At 47.0% G+C, this 26,089-nt stretch overlaps 1 protein-coding gene across 1 annotated transcript in view; it reads right to left on the bottom strand.

Annotated features, from left to right (window-relative positions):
* LOC144818836 (uncharacterized) overlaps positions 1-26,089 on the bottom strand; it is a 1,999,126-nt gene that overhangs the window by 1,100,982 nt on the left and 872,055 nt on the right. Inside the window, 1 exon segment of the mRNA XM_078676624.1 lies at positions 20,920-21,162. Coding sequence (XP_078532750.1) covers positions 20,920-21,162 — 243 coding nt within the window.

Below are 26,089 nucleotides of genomic sequence, written 5' to 3'. Positions count from 1 at the left end.
CCACCGGGCATTCTGGCAGCACGTCAGCAACCGTATCCCACAGAGAGTGGGTGTAGCGGCCCAAGAGGCATGCGGTGTTGACTGACCGCAATCCTAAACTCAGGGAGGAGAATAGTCAAAAGTCAAAGTCAAAAGGTTTTATTGTTTCCAATTATTTAAAATCATTACAAAATACAGTAGAAAGATATTCCTTAAAATTTTCACACATTTTATAATACGTATGGCGTAAGGCATTTCATCTCGTAAATTTTACCCATTTCTTGTGCTTAAAATCATAGAGTTCATTTGGAAGGCTTATACAATATTAAGTTTAGTCTTCTAAAGTCAGTCCATTTTTCCTGCTCTTTAGTGGCATGTTTTCACCCTTGCTGAAATTTATCTATCAAGCGTTGGGTTTGCCGTTTTCAACTTTACTTTTTTCCCCAAGTTCTGCTTGTCGTAGGAGAGATTGTACTTTTCTCATATATTTGACCCCCCTACAAGCCAACACGGGAGACGATCACTCCAGCCATCTAATTACGGCTTGCCTGCATGTGCGAATGTTCAATTTATTGAAAATGTCTTTTAAAAGCCGTCTCCTTAGATCCATAAGAGCTGGGCATACGCATAGCAGGTGGGGTAGCATTTCATTTTGGTAACCACATAGGCGACAATGAAAGTCTGTGTGACTACCTTGCCAGGGTGGTTGCAGATCCTTCGAAAGGTGTACGCCCAGCCGATGTTCTATATATCTCTGCTTTAGTGTCATGTTGAAGTGACTTTCTAAATAAGGCTGGGACTTTTATCAAGGCGTGTGAATTAATCACTGTCCACCCATGTCGACGTTTGGAGGTTATTGATTTGTCTTCCAAAAAGGAAGACAAATCCTTTTTGGTCTTGTCTGGTTCTGTCTGGGATAGAATCCCATGTCGATTGTATTCCTAACCCCCTCAAGGATTTGTTCAAGAAATCTCCAACCGCTTGAGAGTGGTTTGTTTCAGCTGGTTTTCAATTTCTTTCCAACACAGGCTGTCCAGTGAACCTTCTACTGACAGACGTATTTTGTGACAAAGTTTAACGAAACTACTCACTCCACGAAACTTCTGGTTCTGCAGGCCAAATCCTAGACGAACCTGTGCTGGCAAGGCTGATTTTGGGAGGTTAAAAACCGCTTTGTATACATTTGTTTGTGAATTGTTCAACAGCCCCGCCTCTTTGCCACACCAGGTGACCAGTGCGTATGACAAGGTGGGTAAGGTCTGGGATTCCATCACCTTTAAAAGATGGGTATAGTTTGGGCAACTCAATTTTTTGTATAGTAACCTGTGTGCATAGATCAAGGAATGTATTTTCGCCTTTAGGTCTATTTTGTGTTCTTTGTGGGTCGGTCCTCGTCCCAATTTTAGACCTAAATATTTGTAAGACGCTTCCTCCTTTATTTGGGTTCCATTTGCATACCATCTAAAGGTCGATTTTTTGGGGTCTACTAAGCAGACCACCTTGGTCTTCTCTTTATTCAATTCCAAACTTTCGTGCTCCAGGTACGTAACAAGGATGTTAATCATTCTTTGAAGCCCTATTGGGGTTTGGCTCAGCACGACAATATCGTCAGCGTATTGTAGAAAAGGAATCGGAGTGTTTGCCAAATTCGGTGGGTGTCCTTCCCCTACCTGCATGTGTTTGACAATGTCTGCCATGTAAAGATTAAACAAGCTAGGGGCCAGGACGCAACCTTGTTTTAAGCCCTGTTGCGTACTGATTTCGGCAGTGATGCTGCATCCGTCTCACAGTTTGACTCTTGCCCAGGTGTCACTGTACAAGCCTATTATTGCCTCCAATAGGTTCTTCGGTAGCCCCCATGATCTTAATTTTTCCCACAATTGATTTCGATTCACCCTGTCGAAAGCTGCTCGCAAATCTATAAAACAAGCAAACAATCTGGTCTTCTTTTTTTCTGCCTTTTCCTTTAGGAGTTCCAAGGTAGTCAAATTTGTTAAAGTGCCTGTCCTTGGCCTGAAACCTGTTTGGAACATGGGAATTATGTTTGTTTCCTCCATCCAATCTTGGAGGTGTAGCAACAAGCATGATCCATATAGTTTTACCTCCACATCGATCAGCGATATCAGCCTGTAGTTTCAGGGCTCCTTATAGTCACCCTGCTTGAAAATCGGATGTATCATATTCCCTTTCCAAGACTTGGGCATCTTGTTTTGACTGTAAATCAAGTTAAACAGTGGTGTTAGATATTCTGCCCAGTACTCGGGGGAGTATTTAAAAAGAGCATTTGGAAGCCCATTTGGGCCTGCCGCACCCTCTGTTTTTAGACGTTTTATTATTCCTTTTAGCTGTTTAATGGTTACCAGGGTGTCTGGAACTGGTACTGTGTCTTCTAATATTTTTGATGGTGTAGCGTTATCGTTGCCAATGTTTTCTTTGGGCGAGTTCTCTTTGCCCAGTTGTGGTGTACTGATATCTTCCAGCGGAATTTCTTTCGTTTTAAAAAAAGTTTTTGCGTGTTCCCTGTTTTTGGCACATGTTTCGCACTCTTTTTTACTATGCCACTTTTGTTCCTGCTCCCTGCCAATAAACATGTTTTTGACATGCTGGATCCAATTATTTTCTCCAATTCCTGCCTCTTGTCTTAATTGGTTGCCTTTTGTCAGTTTGTTCATAATGCCCCAAAATGATCGGCCATTTTTGTTTTTACCGGCAAGTAGTAGTTTTGTCCAGATTCCTTCTTGGTATGATTTTTTTGCTTTACCCAGCAGCATCTTATAATTTTTTCCAGGGGGCTTTAATTTCTCCTCATCTTGATTCTTTCCATTTTTCTTCATTACAGCTTATTTTTGGACTTCACGTAAGATTTTCCTTTTTTCCTCCCGGAGGGTGAGGTTAAACCATGGTTTCTTTCCGGTATTGATTCTTCCATTATTCGAATTCGGGGCTGGAGGATTTCTGGTTAAAGCATCACATAGATATTCCCAAGTTTTTATGGGCTTTTCTTTGTCTTTGGTAGATATTGCAAGCAAGTGATTTTTAAATTTATCCATTATTGATTTTATATATTTTCCACCCCATTTCAGTTTCCATAGATTAAATTTTTCGGTGTATTGAATTACGGTGTTTATTTTTTGAGTTTTGTTAGCAAAAATGTTGATTTTTTAAATTAATGGAAAATGGTCACTTTCTATGCGTTGCCCGGCCGTAAATGTGGTTACCTTCTGCACCAGGTTGCTGCTGATTATTGTGAAGTCTATTGTTGATTGCCGTTTTCCACTTAAAGTTATTGCTGGAGATCTAACCCCGTTTGCATTTCCATTCAAAATTGACAGACCCAACTCTCCAAATTCTTGGATTATATAATTATCCTTTACTAAATTGCTGTTAAAGTCTCCAGAGATGATCAAGGAATACAATTCATGTGACTTTTGTAGCACTCGGATCAGGGTCATTAATGTTGTAAGTCTTTCCTTCTTCAGTTTTTTGTCCGGGTGTACATACACGTTAAGCACTAATAAGTTATGATTATGTAAATTTGAGTTGATTTTCCTTGTGAGTTTTGTTGCTTGCAACCAGTTTACTCCAGTATCTATTTCTTCCACTTGCCATCCATAGTGTTGTGTAATGTATGTTGTAAAACCTCCTCTCGGGTGCCCAAAGTTTGAAAATTTTTCAGCTAAGATATGGAAGTCTATGTAACCGGGGATTGATACTGGGCTCAGGTTCCAAGTTTCTTGGAGTAATATTAATTCATGTTCCAAGAATTTCGCTGTTTCATGGTCTTGCCCCATATTTTTGAAGCCATGGACATTCCAAGAACAGATGCTGATCATATTTGAATTCAACATGCTGGATTCATCCCAAACTTTATGAGTTTCCCCCGATTCCTTTTCATTACAAAGTGGTATCTGCTGCAGGGATTTTTTTATCCTCGTTTGGCCTTTTATGCTGGTTAGGAGCGCTTATTACTTAAGGACTTAGGGACCCCAAGACCAGTCAATGCTCTTTTCCAGCCTACTTCCTTGTTCCTCTGAGGTTACCTGTCTCTTTATTCCTTGTGATATTTTTTGCAGAGTTACAGAACGCGCGCTCTTTAGGCAAGACTTCCGGTTATTTCCAACTTCCGTTTCCTGCTTTTGATTTTTGATGGTTTTTAAAAGGGGGAATGGATATTTTTTCCGTTTATGATGTCTCAGCCCAATGGCCCATTCTACAAATGTCAGACTCGTGGCATATATCCGGTCTACTACGGCCTTTGAGGACCAAGTAGTCAAGGACTCCTCTACGTCTGGGTTGTTTACGTTGGTTTTAAACTCTACAGATAGAAGATCTTGTGATATTTCTTCTAATTCTGGAATTTCTTTGAAAAGCTGCATTATGTTTCCTCGATTCAAGAAGTCTTGTCCGCCAGTTGTATGCTATTCTGGTACAAATGGCAGTTTTTCAGGGGTTTCTCCTTGTATTTGGGCTACTGAGTTTTCTTTTTACTTTTTACCCTTGATTGTTTTTTATTATTTCTCCATTTGTATTGATCGATCTACTTGGTTGAGAAATAAGGGCAATAGGCCTAACTGTGTTTAACTTGTTTCCTTCTGTTTTGGCATCTTCAAGTTTATCACTCTTTGTATGCGTTGATACTTGTGTAGACTCTAAGTGCTGTTCTATTTGTGGCAGCTTACATGATCTCCCGTTTTCGTTTATCTTTATTATTATAGACATTCTTACACTTTGATCTTCGCTTTTTTCTTTTGCGGGTTGCCATGGGGTGATTTTGTCTCCTCCAATAGTTTGTTTTTCCTCATTCTTAGGCGAGTTTTGGGTCCCCGTATCTCGCTTTGCTCCTCTATCTTTATATATTGGGCTTTCATCTGCCCCCTGTATCATTTCTGCCCGCTCTCCAAGGTCCTTTTGGCAAGGTGGCTTTTTATCACCTTTAACTTGGGTCTGGTCTTTACCCAGTTGCTGTTTGGTTTTGCATTTTTGTGAATTTAGGCTTTTTCTTCCTTGTGACTGACTGACTTGGTAAGAATTGGGGGGCTCAATAATTCAATTTGAGAGTTGCACCCATTCTCCACTCTTAACTGATTAGAGTGATCTAGAGCCTTATATGAAAGGTTTAATGAATTTTTTCCATTGATCATTTCTCTTTCTTTGATGTTGTTTGGTTAAAGATAGGATAACTATGATCATTTGTCGGGAGTGACTCCTTGAGCTGGACCCTACCCTTTCTCGCGCGCTTTGTATTTTTTAAAATATCATTTGCGCTTTCTTTAGCATCAATTTGGCGAACTCTCTGGTCTAAACATTCCTCGTTTGTCTTTTTTGCCTCTTGTTCCAGGTCGTTGTTTATACTTAGTTCTTTAAATTCATTTAGACTCCCGTTTTCCTCTTCCGCCTCCTTGACCCCACTGGGGCTCATGTTTTTGTTGTTCCCTATTGATGACTGTACTGCCCCCAGAATATCTTTTAGGATATCGAGTAGGTTTGACAATTTGTCCACCAATTTACCACATACACAGCTTGGCTGTGAGGCGTCTGTGTGTTGTACCCTGTCTACCCTCCTGGGCATAAGGGCTGCCATATGGTCCAACTTAGTATTTATGCCTGAAATGTGTCCGACGATGCGGTTTATTAGGTCGATTTGTACCTCCATTTTGCCATCGCTCCTAATATCCTGCAATAATCCTACCTCAACGAAGATTTGAAGGCGGGAAACTCCCCATCGGGCTGCGGAAGAGCTCCGGTGCCGGGCACGGGCGAATCCAAAAGGACCAGACCCGTACAAAGCCAGAAACAAAGAGGTGCGGCTGCAGGCTGACAAGGCCGCGAATCCCCGGCCTCTAGTAACAGGCACGCCGGTCGACGTGACCAGACGTGCGGCCACGTAGCGGCGCCCTGATCCCTCGAGGGCCTGAGCACAGCGGCGAACTCTGGGGCAGGCCGGGGGGCACTGAGAGGGAGCGGACTGGGCTGAGAACAGCCTACAAAAAGACAGCGCCTGCGTGGGACGGCGCGAGGTGGCGAACCGGCGAGGGTATCCACGAAGGTGAGCTGGACCTCCTGGGGGCTCCCTTATAAATTTGCCCCATCTGCAACTCAGGGCGCAGATTTCCTCCCCGCTCTCCCCCCCAGCTGTGACCCGAAGCGCAAGAGGGGGACTGAACAGACTGCTTCCCCTGGCTGCTTCCTGCAAAGCCTAAGGACACCTCAGAGCAGCAGTGGGATTCACTTGGAGCCCCTTTGCAAGCAGCGGTGATACACCCAGGTGAGCCCTCACAATTCAGGAGGGTGCCACCTGTATAATATAGGAACGTAAGGGGAACGGCTGGAACTGTGCAACACAGCGGAGAGTGGACGGGGGCTCCAGGCCTGCACAACGACGTATATCGTAGGCTGAAGAGGTCAAGTTGCACTCCGACATATCAGCGCAGTCATGCGGCGGAATACTGCTGGGGGAAAGCACAAAGGTCACGCCATAACTGTCGCCGCCCGTGCAGTGAATCTGGACCTTGAGAAGCCTGGTGCCAGCTCCCACCATGGGCAAAGGAGACAAAACCCAGGGCAAACTCCTCTTTGAGGGCCGACGACCTAAATCTACTGAGGCCCAGGATGCGGACACAGCACCAGCACCCAGAGGTGCTGAAGGAACTATATACTCTGATATTAAGGCCCTACTAGTCACAATGGAGAAGGGACTGCAGGACAGTATGGCGTCCATAGGCACCAAGATTGACGCCCTAACCCATCGGATGGACCGCATGGCAGAGAGAGTGGATAAACATGCCGAGCGCATGGATATGTCGGAGCGGCGCCTTACGGAGGTGGAGGAAGCCCAAACTGAGGTGGGCAAAGACCGCAAACAGATGGGTAAGCTCCTACAGGTGATGCAAGACAAGTCGGAGGCCCGCTCCCGCCGCTCTAACATACGCATCACAGGAATTGCGGAGACGACGCAGACTGGTAAAATGGAGCTTTTTGTTGAGAAGCTCCTCACTTCACTGCTTGGAGCGGACGTCTTTTCGCCGCGATTCATTGTGGAGAGGGTGCACCGCTCTCTGGGCCCACGACCTAGCCCAGGGCTTCCCCCGAGACCGATCACTGCAAAACTATTGAATTATAGAGATAGGGACACTGCCCTGAGTGTCACCCGGGAGAAAAAAACTCTGCAATATGAAGGCTCAGAAATCTCCATATATCCAGATTTCACAGCCAAACATTAGCATGCCTCATATACACCTATTAATACAGTGCTATGGCTGAACCAGTCACAGATACCGAGCCACGGCAAATGCCTAGATTAAAAGCACTAACTTGGAACGTTCGCGGCCTCAACGACCACCGCAAGGTCAGGAAGGTCCTAAGCTACCTGCAGCACCAACATATAGACATAGCTTTGCTTCAGGAGACGCACCTCCCGACACAGTCACATACTCAAGAGCAGGGGGCTTGCGGGCAATGTTTCTGCGGCGTGATTCACCTCCAGTGCCAGAGGAGTTTTGATATGGGTGAACCCTAGGTCCAAATTGCAGATACAAACACTAGAGACGGACACTGAGGGCAGATTTGTTATCTCTAGATGCTACAACACTGTCATTGATTTCACTATAGTCAACGCCTATGGCCCCAACTTTGACTCACCGGACTTCTATAAATCCCTAGCAGCTAAGATCAAATGTTTAGACCAGAGTAATGTGCTACTATGGGGTGGAGACTTCAACCTAAACATAGATCCGTCCCTAGATAGGTCTACCGGCCCACCTCGCAGACCGACTGCTGCGGCCCTGGAACTACAAAGCGCAATGACATGCCTGGGCTTGGGAGACGTGTGGCGTTCTCGCAATCCACAGCATGGAGGGTACACGCATTACTCAGCGTATCACAATGTACATACTAAGATATATTACTGGCTAGCCCCCTCCTCTCACTTGGACCGTATCAAAGACTGTAGAGTGCTGCCCAGAACGCTGTCTGATCATTCGCCAGTATTACTGGAATTGCGCATCCCAGGCAAGTCCATACCGCCATTTACGTGGAGGTTCCCACCCAACTCTCTACTGGACCCTATATTTAGAGGGGAGCTGGCCGAGGCAATAGACGTGTTTTTCGAAACCAACAGGCTTGGTGGACAGCTTCCAGGTGGTTTGGGAGGCCTTAAGGGTATACATCCGGGGGGTAGCGATGTCAAAGCACTCGGGCATACTCAAAACCATACGGCGGAGACTGGCTGACCTGGAGAATCAATTGGGCAGGCAGGAGCGTAGACAGAGCGACCTAGCTGACGCCACTGCGGTGGAAGAGATTAAGACCTTACTCGCAGAATACCACGAAGAGGCAGATAGGGAGGTCAGACACATGGGCAAGTATGCCACAGCTAGAGTTTACGGTGAGGGAGAACGACCAAGCTCGGTTCTAGCCAATCTTATGAAAGGTGCGAAGCGACGACAGCACATAACAGTTGTGAATTCCGCGGCTGAGAACCAGCTCACGGACGAGAGGGACATAGCGGAAGTTTTCAAGGACTACTACTCTGAGTTGTACTCCTCCAGATGCGGTGATCTGGAGGACGACATTGATGACTACTTAGGCCACATTGACATCCCTACATTGTCTAATTCGGACAGAAAATTCCTCATGCATCCCATAGAAAAGGATGAGATACTCGACGCACTAGCCAGCTTGAGATCGGGCAGCGCCCCGGGAGCAAACGGTCTCACGGCAGGCTTCGACAAAACCTTCAAGAACCAACTGCTCCCGCACTTGTCGACTCTTCGATGACATATGCGTGGAGAGCAGTATGCCTCAGTCTATGAGAGAGGCACTCCTGGGTGCGATACTGAAACCGGGAAAGCCCCATGAAGAATGCAGCTCATATAGACCCCTCTCGCTCTTAAACACAGACACCAAACTTTTCGCCAAGGTACTGGCCACCCGTCTAGCGCTACTTGCTGAAGGTCTTGTGGCTCCAGAGCAGGCCGTATTTATTCCCGGTAGGAACCTAGTCTGTAATATACGAACGGTCCTGGGCACTATACAACATGTTCGACAGGATAGGCAGGCGCTGGGAGTGTTTCTCGATATGGAAAAAGCCTTTGACTCGGTGGAATGGCCTTTCATGCGTAAGGTACTGCAGCGGATGGGAGTAGGGCAGCCTTTCCTACAAATGCTGGGGGCATTGTATCATGGCCCACAGGCTCGGCTCCGCATTGGAGACCTGGTCACGGACTCTTTCACCATCAGTAGAGGTACGAGGCAGGGGTGCCCCCTCTCGCCCCTACTCTACGCCCTTGTCGCCGAGCCACTGGCGTGCGCCCTACGAGAGTATCACGGTAGTGAAGGCATAGGATTCCCGGGATACAAAATCATAGTGTCAATGTACGCTGACGACACCTTACTTTATGTGCGAGACCCCGATAACAACCTAACATCGGTACTCAGAGAGGTGGTCCGATTCGGGGCGCTCTCTGGCCTGAGGGTCAACTGGACTAAATCGCCTGTCTTTCCACTGACACAGATTACCAAGCCCACGCCAATGGAATACCCACTACAGTGGACCACAGATACGGTCCGATATCTGGGAATCCAGCTGCACACGGACGCGGAAACCCTATTTAGAGCCAACTATGGCACAGCTGTCAGTAAGTTGGAAGACGATGTAATAGCCTGGAGCAAACTTCCACTGTCCTTGATGGGGCGCATTTCTATAATGAGGATGGTAGTGCTCCCTAGTTTTCTATTCCTGTTCATGACCATCCCAATGGTACTCCCCAAGATATTCTTCGCGAGACTACAACAACAGATGGTCAAGCAGGCCTGGGCGGGTGGACAGCCACGTGTCCGATGGACGACACTTACTATGCCTTACTCTATGGGGGGGATTCGGAGCCCCGGATTTTGAGGTATACTACCGTGTAGCACAGGCATCACACCTACACACTTGGTTGCATGGAGACAGGAACATACCGCATGTTCGCATGGAAACACTCTGTTAGCCCTGACTCACTCCCTTACACGATATTCGAACGGACTGACCGCAGAACAGGCACATTAGATTCTATAACCGCCACGAATCACACATGGCACAGTCTCTTACACATGCAAAATGGCGCGTTATTATACTCGCCGGAGATGCCAGTAGACTGGGCCAGATAGCTGCCCCGCTTAAGGACAAGGGTGTAATTGCTGCTTTACATACACTGAACGTAAAGACAGCGGGAGACCTATTCACTGATGGGGTGGCGAAAACTTGGTAGCAGGCCCTGGGAAATAGCAACACGCCCTCACTTCTTACACATTTTCAGTACCACAGGGTGCGCCGCGCTCTCGGGGACCTACTGGGCGGAGACATGGCAGAGCCCCCTGAGGTCCCTGAACTTACTTATGTACTCAAAACTGCTAACCCCCGGAAACTGTTGTCTAATATATATAAACTACAACAGACGCATAAGTACCAAACATACTCAAAGGCGCGCTTAGCATGGCAGGCTGACTAAGACACTCTGATGGACGACGACACATGGCGATATTGCTGTACTATTACTAAGAAAGTATCACTTAATGGCAGGCATAGACTGGTTCATTTCAAATTCTTAAATAGGGTATAAAACACCCCGGCTAGACTCTGCAGATATGGCCTGAGGGACTCGGATCGCTGCGAGAGGTGTGGAGCCCCAGACTTCCTACTTCCCGCATGGCAATGCCCGGGTATATGGGACTACTGGAGGAGCATATTTGCTGATATTAGCGGACTGACGGAGGTAGATATCACGCCTGACCCACTGATTGCCCTATTAGGGTACACCAAAAATCTTCCTAGAGCGATCAGACGCCTGGTAGACATGGGCTTGCTTGTGGCACGCCGGGTGCTAGCATGCTGCTGGATGAGAGGCCCATTGCCCACTCCCAAGCGCTGGGCGACCGACATGCTATATTGCTGCACGCAGTCGGAAAATTATAGTGAACTACAACCCCCCACTAGTAGACCTAAGAACTTCTGGGGCCTGTACCAAAACTACTTGACTAACAAGGCGACAGAGGGGGCAACAGAATGAAAACTCACTGCATGCTTAGACGACGCGTAATACAGGAGGGGAGAGTAAAGGGGCCATAGTTGTGAGAAGTTGGCCTGATATATGATGCTCACTAGTTCTAGTGATCACCTTGTATCAGTCCAAAACAACCCTTATGGTGATTGGTTGTAAGTCAACCTTATAGACCAGCTATCCTAATGGTAGCATGGACAAAGCAGTCTTAGGCTAAACTCTTTTGGCATGTGAAGCCAGCTGTTTTACTACATATAACCCCTTGAATACCAGATGAAAGGACACCACACAGGTTGTTATGAAAATAAAGAGTATATTTATTAATAACAAACACCTCTGAACTCTTTATGAGGTCAGAGGGCTAAGCACATGACAATCACTTAGGAAAAATACGATAAGTTGCACAAAATTCCAGGGGCCCTAGGGGCACGACAAACCATATACTAAGTAAATGGTATAAGGAAATCGATAGAAGGAATGGAGCTCTCCAGAGGCTGTAGGTTCGCAGGGACTACACTATCCTAACCTCAGGTAAGTAATAGGAGGCCCACAGGACGTGTGTGCAGAGTGTGAACTCACACGCGGGATGCATAACAACGTCTATTCAGGACAGTTCAAGAAAAAGGTGAGTACGGACAATCCTGACTGGTTAGGACTAAAACGACTGTGAATCTGGACACTAGGAGAGTCAAGCTACCCTTGAGCACCGAAATGCTCTTGTTACCTCACCCACGGGCGCATAGGTGCGAAGTCGTGTCGGGTTTCTGCGTTGAAGTCTATGGAGCCTGGAGGAAAAGATGCTGCAGGCGACCAGGAGGAAGATGTCCGGTGCGATCCACCGGTGGATCGAGGAAGAAGAGGACCTGAAAGCAGAGGGGACAGTGTTCAAAGTCACTAGCCAGTGACCGGTGTGGAACCAGGAAGGAACCAGGTGCTGTTGTCGCGATCAGGTGAAGAGTGGACGCTTGTCTCTGCAGCCACGTGGACCAGGAGGTGTCTTCGACGACCAGGATAGAGGCACGAGCTGTCCCACGCAGGCTCTCGCTGTCAGCGGTGTCGGATCCGGATTTGGAGTCAACAGGCCTTGGCAAAGGCAACCCACGCGGTGAGTGCAAACAGCGTCTGGAGTGGACCAGGAGGGTCCGGGGTGCTCCTCTTTTGGAAGGGAGCAAGGGCCAGTCTGGAGTAACCAGACCAGCAGTGAAGATTTCAAAGTTAGTCGTCTAGGAGGCCACTAGCCAGCCGGCAAGTGACCAGACAACGCGTCGAGCAGCAAACAGGCAGAAGGGCCCCACGCAGATCTCGTGGATGCTGGAGGGCTGATCTTCAGTGCAGGAGCTGCTCGGGGCTGGGGCTTCTCAATCCCCAAAGCACTTGGTCGAGTTTACCTCGGGAGTCGTGCTGGAAGCGAAGTGCAGTTTCTTTCAAGATGGCCGGTCCCACGTGTCTCGTCGCACCCACGGATCTCAGCTGTGCTGCAGATGTGAGTTGAGGTCGGAGAGGTCCGGGAATCCGGGTCTCGTCGAGCTCTAAAGTCTGGATCCTCGAGGGAAGACGACAAAGTGAAGCCGCTGGACGCTTGATGGTGCCTGCAGTTGCAGGGTGGACACTCCTTGCCCACAAGGGAGATTCTTCAGTCTTCTGTGGAGCAAAACATCAAAGTCCAGAGTTTCTTCTTGTAAAGTTGTTCAGGATAATCTAACTTGGAATGGGACCAGCTCCTACCTTTATCCTGCTAAAGGGGGCTGTACTGCTGACTAGGTCCCTCCCATGGGTGGGACCAGGAAGGGGGTTGGTTACACCCCCTATCCTTTGTCCGATTTCGCGCCAGAACTGGGGCTGGAGTGCCCCAGCAACTGGTTTGAACCGGTGTATGCACAGGGCACCTTGTGTGCCCCAGGCATGTCTCATTCCTTTCAGCCCTCCCTACCTCAATACACAAAATCCTGTCTGGGGTGGTGCTAGCACCTCCCAAGGCAGGAAACCCTTTGTCCAGGCCTCCCTCGCTGGAAGGACTCCCAGCAGCAGGAGGTCAGACTTATGTCTGTGGTAGCAGCATCCATTTTGTGATGCTTAGGCTTCGTTTAACTTTAATCGGGGTTCACAGTTACATACATGTCGTGTCCCTCTAGAAGGGTGGAATGCTACCCCCGTCGCCAGAATTGGCGAGGGGGTAGTATTCCAATTCGTATGACACCTTACTCGACATGTTTTGATAATGCTATACCAAAGTTAGCATTTAACCGCGAGGATTATAATGCACTTAAGAGTATATGGTATAGCGTTATCATGGAACAGCTATTAGGACTTGGTTCCGCAAGCTGCAGACAGGCTCAGCTCATGCCAGAGCACCATCTCACACAATTCCAAGCACTCTGCCTTCAGGATTGATAAGGCCTGCCATAGGAGTGACTGATAGGAATATATGTGCCCATTTTAGGGTTAGATATAGGTATACTATATCTATAGCAAAGGGTGATTACACCACCTTGCCCCAGCTGTCTTAGCAGCCAGTTGTGTCAGTTTTGGATGGCCAGCCAGGGGCGGCATAATACATGCTGCAGCCCCTGGTAGGCCCTGGGTACACCTATGCCCTGGGTACCTAAGGTACACTGTACAGGGACTGATAAGGTGGCCCAGTACCAATTGGTAAATGCACCTAAAGTACATGGATGTCAATTTAGAGTGAGAGAACAGCTAGGCTGTGGGTCTGATTAGCAGGCCCACAGCCAGGGGAAGTCATAAACCAGTGAAGCAAAAAGGAAAAATCTGGGGTGACCATAGGATTGCAGACCCTACTCTCCTACACTAGGGATCTTGCGTTACCAGTGTCCGTTTTGATTGCCTGGAGAGCTTCGTCTATGTGCTTCCCAAACAGAGACTCGCCATCATAGGCCATATCCAGAATTTTAAGTTGGACTTGAGGCCGAAAGGTGGTAGCTTTTAGCCAGCCCTGACGCCTGAGAACTGCCGCCCCTGCCAGTTGTCTAAAATTGGTATTCGCGATGTCCATCGCGGAGTCGATGGTCTCTGCAGCCGCACGCTCCCCTTCCATAAAGATTTTACGAGCCTCTTGTCTTTTATCTTCTGGGATTAGGTCAATCAGACCAGCCATGTCTGACCAAATTTGGCGATCATAACGTCCTATGATCGCCACAGAATTCTCAGCCCTTATCGAGGCATCAGCCATGGTGGAGAATTTTTACCGATAAGGTCCAAACGGTGTCCTTCTTTATCTGGTGGCGTAGTAATAAAAGTGGCCGAGTTTTTAGATCTTTGTTGTGCGGCCTGCAAAATGACAGAATCTGGCCGCGGGTGTCCAGTAAGGCAAGAAGGGCTTCCGAAAGGAGCACAATATTTTTTGTCAAATCGGTGGAACACGGCAGGTACAGAGCAGGATCCTTCATTACTTTAATGCCCTCCTTCCATATATAATCTATAAAAGGAATGGCTCTGGACACCTTCCTAGTTTCTTCTTTAAAATCATGAAGAAAGCAGTCAGACTGCTCCACTGTTACCAGCAGTTGAAATCTAGCCGCAGCTCGCTGCATAAGATTATGAAACCCACCTATTTCTTCAGGTGGTGAGTCTGAAGGTTGTGGAGTTGGCAGAGACGGCATGGGGATAACAATCATCCCACGGGTCTAAAGGAGGATTATCCGGTAACTCTCCTTCTACCTCTTCATCTGAAGAAGTATCCAGAGTCCAGGTAGATAAATCAGGTTGCGGAGGTTCTTCAACCGGAGATCTAGGTGTTGGAATCTCATGTTGAGGGATCGATTGCGCAACTGCTGCAAGTTGGGTTGGAGAAACAACCTGCTGTGACGGGAAGCGCTGTCTATGGCCTGTAAGTCCTGGATGAGGCTCGGTGGCAAATGGCTGAACTCTGAAGTCCTAGACTGCCTCTGGTATGCTGCACGATGAGGAACTACAATGTCCTCTTGATAATAATGTTCAGCATAGTCATCGTTCTCGGCATCCTCCTGACATTTGATGTTCAACTCCGACGGATGGTGAGCTATTCCAAACTCCCTCATTGTCATCACCCTCAGTCATCCTTCTCCTCATGAGCATAAGTCTCCAGGAGATGAGATGGTGTAAGTGGCGAGATAAGAACATTCTTGTCTGTGGTACGATGTTAACTTGAAAGGTTTTGAAGAATTAGGCGTAGAAAATTTCTGTATCGCGACTGGAGGCTTTGACGAAGCAATGTCCTTTGACCTTGGTGACTGGATTATTGCCGGCGTCGACAATGGCTTCGTCGACGGGACCATTGGCGACGGATTCGGCGTCGACGGACTCTACGTCGACGGGACCATAGTCGACGTGACCATAGTCGACGTGACCATAGTCGACGTGACCATAGTCGACGTGACCATAGTCGACGTGACCATAGTCGACGTGACCATAGTCGACGTGACCATAGTCGACGTGACCATAGTCGACGGACTCTACGTCGACGGGACCATAGTCGACGGACTCGACGTGACCATAGTCGACGGACTCGACGTGAGCCCAAACAGACTGCTCCTGAGGCAGAAGCCTGGAGACACGCATTACAATTCTAAGCATTGTGATTTTAAAATACTGTCTTTTTACCTGTGTTATTCACTTTGCCCTGAGCACTCCCCCACCTCTTAAAGCGCCGTCACTTCACCGCGCAGCCGATATTAACGCTGCTGCGGGTTCTACCAATCTCTCTGCCGCCATTACCGAGGGAAGTGAGGCCACGCCCACCGCCCCGAGGCCACCCCCCCCGGACTGCTACTTAAGCCGCGCTCGCTCCAGCACGCATTAGCCCAAACAGACTGCTCCTGAGGCGGAAGCCGGGAGACACGCATTACAATTCTAAGCATTGTGATTTTAAAATACTGTCTTTTTACCTGTGTTATTCACTTTGCCCTGAGCACTCCCCCACCTCTTAAAGCCCCGTCACTTCACCGCGCAGCCGATATTAACGCTGCCGCGGGTTCTATCAATCTCTCTGCCGCCATTACCGAGGGAAGTGAGGCCACGCCCACCGCCCCGAGGTCACGCCCCCCCCTCTCCAATAAGAATGTGCCTTGGCCGGACGTGCAGCGGACGCGCACTGCTGGCGCACCGCCAGCGCGCCAAAGGTAAGCCCGTCTGTGCCCATCCGGGCCTAGGGCCAAAACCTATGCCCGATTCGCTAGGGGGACGCATCAGCTATACTCAAGGAGAACTCATGTTACCAAGACCGCTTAAAGACACAAACTGTCATTATACATATCATGGAGATAAAGCCTTCTGCAACTGTGATACTTGCAGCCCACCCCCCCCCTACTTATGAACCCTACTCCCTCCAAATGGCCCTCCTGAACTGCAGATCCCTTCCCAAACATCCCTTAGAGATCAATTCTCTACTGCAAGACCATTAGCTGGATATCCTGTTTCTTAGAGAGACATGGTTGACACTCAACTCTGAGGCTGATATCGTAAGTGCTCTCCCCCAAGGATTTTTAATCCACTATCAGATTAGGCCCGTTGGCAGAGGAGGCGGTCTGGCCATACTATATAGAGACAACTGTTTGTAGGACTAAAGATAACGCATCGCCGACTGCGAGAGCTGTCATTTTCTCATACAAATTTCACCTACAGTATCCCTCTCTGGCTTACTTATATACCGTCCACCTGGATGCCCCAGAAACTTTGCTAGTGCCCTGATAGAAACGGTTACCGTTTTGGCAGCCTCTACTCCTAATTTCATGATTTTGGGAGATCTTAATCTCCACTTTAATGACCCTCTGGACCTGGTTGCGACTGACCTCCATCTCGACCTCACCTCCTATGAGCTTGAACTTATTAATACAGGGGCAACTCACATCAAAGGACATCTGCTTGACCCAATTTTCACCAATGCTCTTGCCTTGAAAGCTATTTCTCCCTTGCCTCTCCCGTGGTCAGACCACTTCCTGGTCCCTCTTTTCTGGCCAGTCAGGCCCAGGCCCCCACAACCCCCCAAAAAACAGGTCTTGGACAGGGTCTGGTCCAACTCTCTGTTGAGAATTGGATCCGCAAACTAGAATATTCCTACCCTCCTCCGGCTATCGACCCTGTGGTTGCAGATGCCAACTTTGAAACTTGGCTTACCAGCTCTCTGGACTCTATTCTCCCAAAAAAAAACATCCAGAAAAAGGAGAAGAGAGCCGACTCAGCCCCATGGTACACGCCAGAGCTGAAACTCCTTAGAAAAGGATGTAAGAGGCTGGAACGCTCCTGGAGGAAAGACTCGGAGGGATCCAGCAAAGATGACTACCGCTCCGCCATGAGAGCATATAAGGCTGCCTTGCGCAGCACTAAGAAACAATTCTTTGACGATAGAATCAAAAATTCATCAAACTCTTCGAGAGAAACCTTCCTTATTATCAAGGAACTGCTCAAGGTACCGGAACCCCCTCCGACAAGACATCTCAGGGTCCAAATGCGACAAATTGGTGAACTACTTCGACGCCAAAATCTATAACATCCTAGCCACACTACCCCAAGCTGATCCTGGAACTGACACCGGTTGCCAACCTGCACCGCCCGACATTCAGCTCGATGCCTTCGGTCCAGTGTCAGTGGCGAGGTACTTAATACCCCGGCCGCTGTCAAAAGCGGCTCCCCTAGCGATCCAGTACCCATGGGAATCCTGAAGCAGATTACAACCACCATTGCCACACCAGTCACTGACCTCATTAACGCTTCACTTATGCAGGGAGTGGTCCCACCTGGCTGGAAGAGAGCTACTGTTAAAGCCCTTCTAAAAAAGCTTCTCTTAGACCCGGCAGTTCTGGCCAATTATAGACCAATCTCACTTCTCCCTGGACTTTGCAAAGTCACGGAAAGACTGGTCAATCAAAAACTGTCCCAGTTCTTCAAATCTAATAGCCTTCTCCGGAGTTCGCAAACCGGCTTTCGTCCCGGACAGGGTACGACACCGCCCTTCTGGCAGTCGTCGAGGAGACAAGATGCATTTTGGATTCGGGAGGATCAGTGGCAGTGATCCTCCTGGATCTAAGTGCAGCTTTCGACACTGTCAATCATCAAGTCCTCATTCGGCGACTGACAAATCTGGGGGTGGTAGGGACCGCCTTGTCCTGGCTGACCTCATTTCTTAGCAACCGCACCTTCCAGGTCCGGGAAAACAACTCCCGATCGGCGGCAATCCCCCTCCAGTGCGGGGTACCACAAGGCTCATCCTTAAGCCCCACATTATTCAATGTGTACATGGTCTCTCTGGAGGAGGTGGTTGCCCCATTTGGAATCAAAATCGTGAGCTACGCTGAGGACACCCAACTGGTCATCTCCCTATCCCAACTTGCCCAGTGCCCGGACTCCCTCCACTCCTGCCCATTTAATATCTATACCTGGATGTGCGAGTCCTCCCTCAAACTCAACGGGTCTAAGACCGAAATCATGCTACTAGGGCATAAGGGGCCCTCCCTGCCCCCCAACATCTGGCCCACTTGTCTGGGGGAGCCCCCTGCCCCAAAAAATGAGATCAAAAGCCTTGGGGTCTGGATGGAACAGGATCTCTCATTTAAGATCCAAGCCAAAAAAATGGCGGGAGCCTGTTTTGGTCTCCTCCGATCGGCTCGGAAGGTTCTGCCACTTCTTCCACACCCCTCCAAGAAACTGCTTGTCCAAGGTCTTATCCTCTCCAGACTGGATTATAGCAATGCTATCCTCCTTGGTGCACCAGAAACCACCTCCAGCAGATTCAGAATGCAGCAGCACGGCTCCTCACGGGCACCCCAGTCAAAATGTCAGCCAAACCTGCACTTAAACTGCTGCACTGGCTCCCAGTACGCGAAAGGGTAAAATTCAAATCCCTATGTATCGACCACAAACTGTTACAGGGTAAGGGGCCCCCCATACTGAGGAAACTTGTCCTACCCTACAAAGCCAACAGACCACTTCGCTCAGACGGCGAGCATCTGGTCATTGTGCCCAGAGTAAAAAAGGCACGTACAGGAGGCAGGCGATTCTCGGTTAATACAGCTAAACTGTGGAACTCCCTCCCCCTGCAACTACGGGCTGAATCCTGCCATCTGCGCTTTCTGAAACTTTTAAACACCCACCCATTTCCTTAAATCTCTCTGCATTTACTTTCTGGCTCATCGCCTCAGTCTCTCTGTTTTTGGTTTAGCGCTGGGATGCTTCCGGGTAACTATGCGCTCTATAAATCAATATTCATTCCTTCATTCATTCACCATAGTCGACGGACTCGACGTGATCATAGTCGACGGACTCGACGTGACCATAGTCGACGGACTCGACGTGACCATAGTCGACGTCGACGGGACCATAGTCGACGGACTCTTCTTCAACTGATGAGACAATCGTCGACGGCGTAGATGTTTTCGTCTATGTCGACGACTGAGGCTTAGACGACGGTAACTTGAGTGTTTCTTCGACGACAAGGCTGTCAACGACTGGTCATCGACAACGGTTCTTTTAGCCACAATGGAGATCCTAGTCGACAGGATAGGAGAGGTGATAGCTGTGGTAGAAGTAACAGAGATGGCAGAAGTTGAGAAGACAGCAGCTTTTACTCATAGTTTTATGTTTGAGTCTTTAAGAGCTGAGGCTGCAGAGAAAGACAACGGAGATCTCTGCAAAGAGCCGGAAGTGGAGTGGGAGGTTTTAACATGTTTTCTCCCCTCACTTGGTGAATCATCCTGCGATCTCGCTCTTTTACTGAGGGTCGAAGCTCTGTCATCATCAGTAGAGGAAGATGTGAGCCATAAAAGGACTCTTGCCTCCCTATCCCTTAAGGTCTTAGAAGGAAAGGTGTGGCAAATCTTACTATTTCTTGCCTCATGCTTCGGATAAAGGCAATAAATACAGTCCTTAGGTTGGTCATCAACATGGACTCTTTTCTTTTCCCAGGTCCTGCAAGGTCTAAACAAGGCCTTCTTCTCAGACATCCTGAAGTAGAGAAAAAACTGAGTAAAGACTCAGGGAGACTCCCTTCCACACTACGTGCGGTGAAAATCTGAGGAGAACTGGCTCTGCAGAGAGGGTTCTAGCGGGTGCTGTAAGTTGATTGGCTGAGCCAAAGTTCTTGGTCCTTTTGACATAAGGAGGTAGATAGGCTACTGCAATTTAGGCCTCAGGCTTTTCTCTTGGGCCTACTACTATGGTTTACTTTTGGCACTGCTTTTTTATATACCGTGGGACTCCCACCTCGGCGAGGGGGAATGATTCAGGCATGTGAATCTATGAAAGATACCCCAATACTGGATAAACTACAATTGTTACAAAATGCTGCTACACGATTTTTATTAAACATTCCTAAAAGCCATCCCACCTTGGCTGGCATAAGATCTCTACACTGGCTCCCTATCCAGCAACAAGTAGAATTTAAGGCCCTCTGTTTGGTGCACAAGGCATTATATGGAAGTGGTTCGGTTGATATCCAGAAACTGTTCTCATGGTACACTCCCACCAGAAATCTTAGATCCACAAATGTGGGTCTTATTCATGTCTCCAAAAGTCACAGAGCAAGATCGGGAGGTAGGAGTTTATCACATTGTGTAGCTAAACTATGGAATCAGATGCCTATCGCAATGATAATGCAATCCAACAGGCAACCTTTTAGGAAACTGCTAAAATCCTGGTTGTTCCCCACTAACTAAGCTGCAGTTGTCAACGACAGCCCCTCTTCACATTTTCAGCGCCAAGGCACCACAGCATTCGAGCTCTTCATAAAAATGTTATTATCTTATCTTACATAAAATCAAATTCAGACTAAATGGTAATTTTCATAAAAATGGTAGAACTTCAAAGGCTCGTCCTCCTAACTAATGAAAAGCATAACCACCTGCAAGGAGTTTTCAGTGTTTAAATCTCAAACAATCTTGTCTGCAACAATTTATTGTTAATAGTAGGTTACCTGCTCAATTTTTGTCGCAACTTCTTCCTTGAGCTGGTCTCTTTCTACTTTTAGAGAGTCTTGCACCAGCTGCAACTCCGCTTTGTCTTGAGTCAAAGCTTCTGTAGATTGTTTGAGAATCTGGAGTTGCTGCATAATTTCAAATTTTTCATCTTCTACTGCTTTCAGAGCAGTTTCACTGGCTTTTAACTGTTCTTCCAGTTGTTGCATCTCAGAAGTAAATCTCTTCTGCAGCTCAGTGTTCTTAAAAAAAAAACATTTTATTTCATGATTTTTTTCCTGCAGATCTTCAGTTAAAGAGGTCAATTGAGGACAATTGAAAAGTAAAACCTGGACATCAGATTATTTTATTTTTGTCTGGCATGACAGAACCACAGATTCCTCACCTTATTAATATCCCCCCGGTGCCACAATGGATGCACAAGATTTTTGCAACATAGCCTTGGGCGCAGGTAGGTTGAAGTGTTGACACAGGTCGGCACCAGAAGTGACGGTCAGCGATGTTTAAAAGTACCACTTAAGCAAACTGATGGCAGTTCCTTCTTTGGCACTGTCCGCGCCCTTGGACACGAAACCCTACAGTATTAGTATGCAGATTTCTAACTTGGGACCTTTTCAGATAGCAAAATAAAATATTCCCCAGAATGGGGAGCTGGGAGGGTTCTGTGGTTAGATGGAATATCCATAAACTCATCGGGCATTCATTTTGTATTGTGATTAAGATCATGTGCTCTGGTACATATAGAAAAAAGCTATCTAACAATTCCGATTTACGGTTTACTATCTCAAAGTCACTGATCCTATTGTTTTAAACAAAACTTGACTTATATCACAATTTAATAGACAAACCAAAATTACAATTAATTAAAACAATATACATAAAAAGCACGGGAAGCAGAAAGGTTGTCAGGCGAGAGCTGGACGTGAGCACACGGTTACACACAAAAAAGTGGTACCTCTACCTCAAAACCAATCCCAGTGGGAAGATATCAAGTCGGAGTAGGCGATATACCTCAAATCAACAGGTAATTGGTGCACTAGAACCAACCAGCAGTTCTGCGCAGATTGAAAGACGCAGCTACCATCAATCTTGACACTGTAAAAACGAGCCTTCCCGTTTTTAAAAAAACTGAGAGCGTTCATTAGACTGGCCCCTGATTTTAAATGAATCTTCATTGGCCTTAAATGATAAAGAAGGACCAATATACAACTAACCTAAAGAGAAGACTATACCTGTTTTTAATTTGTCTGTCCTGAGGAAGGTGTTCCATCACGACAAAAGCACCGAAACGCGTCGACTAAGGACTTTATGTATATTGTTTTAATTAATTGTAATTTTGGTTTGTCTATTAAATTGTGATACAAGTCAAGTTTTGTTTAAAACAATAGGATCAGTGACTCTGAGATAGTAAACCGTAAATCGGAATTGTTAGATAGCTTTTTTCTATATGTACCAGAGCACATGATCTTAATCACAATACAAAATGAATGCCCGATGAGTTTATGTTTTTAACTTGAAAAGAAAATGCTTTTAATGAAAATAAAATCAGAGAAACAAATAGTAAATACTTGTGTTGTGTAGCATTAAATACCTGAGTCATAATCGTGATATAAAAGCTAATCATGGTTCACATGTAGGCCTTTTCATCACCTATTAGAAGTATAACAGCACAGAAAGGAAATTTTCTTGTTTATACTGTCTATACCCGGTCCTTTCTGGTCTCTGGGAAACTCTCTTTTTTTTAAGATAGATGGAATATCCACCAGAAAAAGCTTGAGAAAAGGTAAATAGCTTTTTTTCAGGTGGATACTTCTAAAGGCAGATTCTACATCTTGTGAATAGATACTTCAGCTTGAAGCATTACCTCTCATGGTGGTGGGCCGGTGAAATGGTCCTGATCAACAAATCCTTTCAAGACTGATGGTGTAAAAAGCCCTTCATGTTGAACCTGACAGTCAAAGCATTATTGATTCCTGAATGTGTGAACTGATGCTCATTTTGCAGCCTCACAGATATCCAGAACGGGTTCTCTGCATGCCACAGCAGTGGTAGCAGCTTTGGCGGAAGGAGCCACAAGAACATCTGGAGGTTGCTTTTTAGGCAATGCATTGCAGAACCAAAAACAAAAGACTATAGACCTAGTTAAGGCTCTTTTCTGCACTGCTTTGACATTTTTTTCCCCAGGTAACCCTACAAAGAGTTGTTCATCCACCCAATGTTCTTTGTGCGATCAATGTAAAAACTCATTGTTCTTTTGGGGCCCAAAAGGGTAAAGACTTTCAATGGGTGAGGAGGAATAAAAAATGTTAGATGAGTGATAGAGTGTTAAACATGAAGAACAAGTAAGTTACCTTCGGTAATGATGTATCTGATACAGACGTATGTTAGTTGTAGATTCCTTACCTTAGAATTTACCCCAGGAGTCAGGCTGGATCCAGAGATTTTTTTCTTCAGCACTACTCCTGCACGTCGTTAAGTGGCGTCGGTCGGCTTCACGTCCGTCGACTGCATAGTGGATGCCAGGATGACGTTGCGGGACCAAATAGACGCCACCTCTGTGCGCTGTCAGTTCTTAACATGACTCTCCACTAGGGTTGGCGGATTTTGCGTAGTCGCACTACGCAAAACTCCGCGAAACGGTAAAAAATCTCTGCAAGCATGCAAAAGTTCTGCAAACACGCGGAATTGCTTGTTCCGCCTGTTCGTGATACTTTTTTCCTGTTCGCGAACGCTGTTTGCGTGCTCGGGGAGAAATATCTTGCGAACACGCATTTTGAAGCGCGAACAAGCAAAAAATTCTGCGAAGATGCGGAATTTTGGGCAATTTCACGTTCTCTGCGGAACGCAAAATTCCCCAAATTCCGCAAACGGAACGGAATTTACCGCCCAGGCCTACTTTCCACACCAGAAGCGCAGAGCAATGAATAAAACGGACCACTGGTGCGTCAAAACTAGGGCCCTTTAGGTGCGTCTCTATCCCTAGAAATCAGTTCGCAGGGAGGATGGGTGGGGCAGTAAGGAATCTACAACTAACGTATGTCTCTACCACAGAGCTTTCCAAACTCTACTGTCGCCTGCCATGTGTGTGTGTGTCTCCTAATGATGCATAGCTGTCAAGGTTTCAGATTGCCATATGTGACTTTTCATAATTTCAGGGTTACGATGAGTGACATTTCAACGAGTATGAGAGACACTTTCTCCCGAGGAAAGCAGCAGAAAAAACAGACTCTTTGTTTTCTTAGTTTCCTCAAGGTGTGCACTGCAAGCAAAGGCTAACAGAAAGAAGTGCAGCTGCAGTTTAATTACCATCTCACGCATCTGCTGAGCATGTGACGTTGTCAACTGTTGACATTGCAACACCATAAAGACCAACCAACAAGGTACCTACTTCACTTTCCCTGCTGGCTTTGTGGAAGGGGAGGGATGCAGCATATAGATTGGCTGCAGCCTGCTTCTGCTCATGTGCAGCAGAAAAATTCCTGCTGCCAGACATCTCTTGGCAGCTTTTCATGTTTTAAAACAAAACAAAATTGTCAGCTTTGCAAAGCACTGAAGTTTAAAAATACAGCGCAGTAAGCCCTCTGACAACGTTGCACACCCCTACCTAATAAATAATGTAGACTTTACAATTATTTATCCTCCCTTTCTTTGCACATGCTCATTAAAAAGCAGTTAAAATTTGAGTTATGGTTTTGACAAAAGTGCAAAACCAAAGAAACCCACCCGTTATGGCCATTCTCAACCGGGCCTGGAGTTTTCCCCATCTGTTTTGAGGTCATCCAAGCTTTTTCTGAGAGATTCCTTTTTGGCCACTCTAGCCTCTGGCAGTCTTCCCTGTAGTGGTAATAATTGCAGCATTCACATCTCCCCCTTAATGGACTGCAAACTGTCAGCGGGGGAATTGATCACAGATTAATCGAGGATAGGTACTAGTATGTTCAGTTGGCCCTGTGAGTGAGTGTGAGCCTGCTAGCACAGCCTTATTTATTTATTTATTTTTCTTATAAAGCGCTAACAATCATCCAAGTAGGATATCACGGCGCTATGATTGCTAAGGCAGTGCTTGTGCATCCATTCAGCCAATTCAGAGAGACAGTTTAGTAACCTGTCTTTAGGGTTGTTCTTTTCATCCAAGATTACAGTTAGTTGAGTGTCGTCGGCATAACAACAGAGTACGACACCCCACTTTCTGCCTATTCCCGCCAGGGAGGACACAAAAACGTTGAACAAAGTTGGACTTAGTGAGGCCCCTTGTGGGACCCCGTATTTGATGTTCCGGCGTGGGGACGAGAACTTGCCCATGTGCACTGATTGTGATCTATCCGATAGGAAAGACCGCAACCATCCCAGTGCTCTGTCCCTAATGCCCCTAGATGCTAGGGTTTCCAGGAGCAGATTATGAGGGACGGTGTCGAAAGCCGCCGAGAGATCCAACAGTATTAGGGCAACTGTTTTCCCCTGATCTACATGCATTCTGATGTTATCCAGCACGGCCAGGAGTGTTGTTTCCGTGCTGTTGTTGGCCCTAAAACCCGTTTGTGTGATATCAAACAGGTTGTTAGGTTCGAGAAAGCTGGCCAATTGCCTGTTGACCAGTTTCTCTAGGACTTTCGACAGGTAGGGAAGTTGGGATATGGGTCTGTAATTGGTCGGGTTGTTGATATCTAAGCCAGCTTTTTTTTTTTTAGAAGGGGGGTGACTGTGGCGTTCTTCCAGCTGGATGGGAATTCTGCAGCTTCTAGCGAGTGATTCAGTACTTGAGTCACTGCAGGGCAGATCAGAGGGATAAGTTGCAGGAAAATATGATGAGGGCAAGGGTCCAGGGGGGAGCCAGATTTGATTTCAAGCATCGCTTTGCCCACTTCCTCTTCAGAAAATGGGCCTAAGCTGGTACAGCAGGCTTGGGAGGTGGAAGGCTCGTGGTCCACCGGGCTGCCTGATTTGGGGTTGGAAAAGGATGAGTAGATCTTGTCTATTTTTTCGCAAAAGAAGTTATTCATTTTGTCGCAACCCACTTGTGAGGGAGTCAGATTAGATGGGACTGGTAGGCCTGCAGAGCTCTTTTACTATTTTAAAAAGCTCTTTGGAAGAGTTTTTATTCTCTAAAATTCTGCTAGAAAAGTAATCCTTTTTTGCCTTCCTAATGGCTTTAGTGTACCGCGACAGTTC

The sequence above is a fragment of the Lissotriton helveticus genome, chromosome 2_1, assembly GCF_964261635.1.
Source record: "Lissotriton helveticus chromosome 2_1, aLisHel1.1, whole genome shotgun sequence".
NCBI lineage: Eukaryota > Metazoa > Chordata > Amphibia > Caudata > Salamandridae > Lissotriton > Lissotriton helveticus.
Note: the sequence above shows the minus strand (reverse complement) of the source record. Positions and strands in the feature narration are given on the sequence as shown.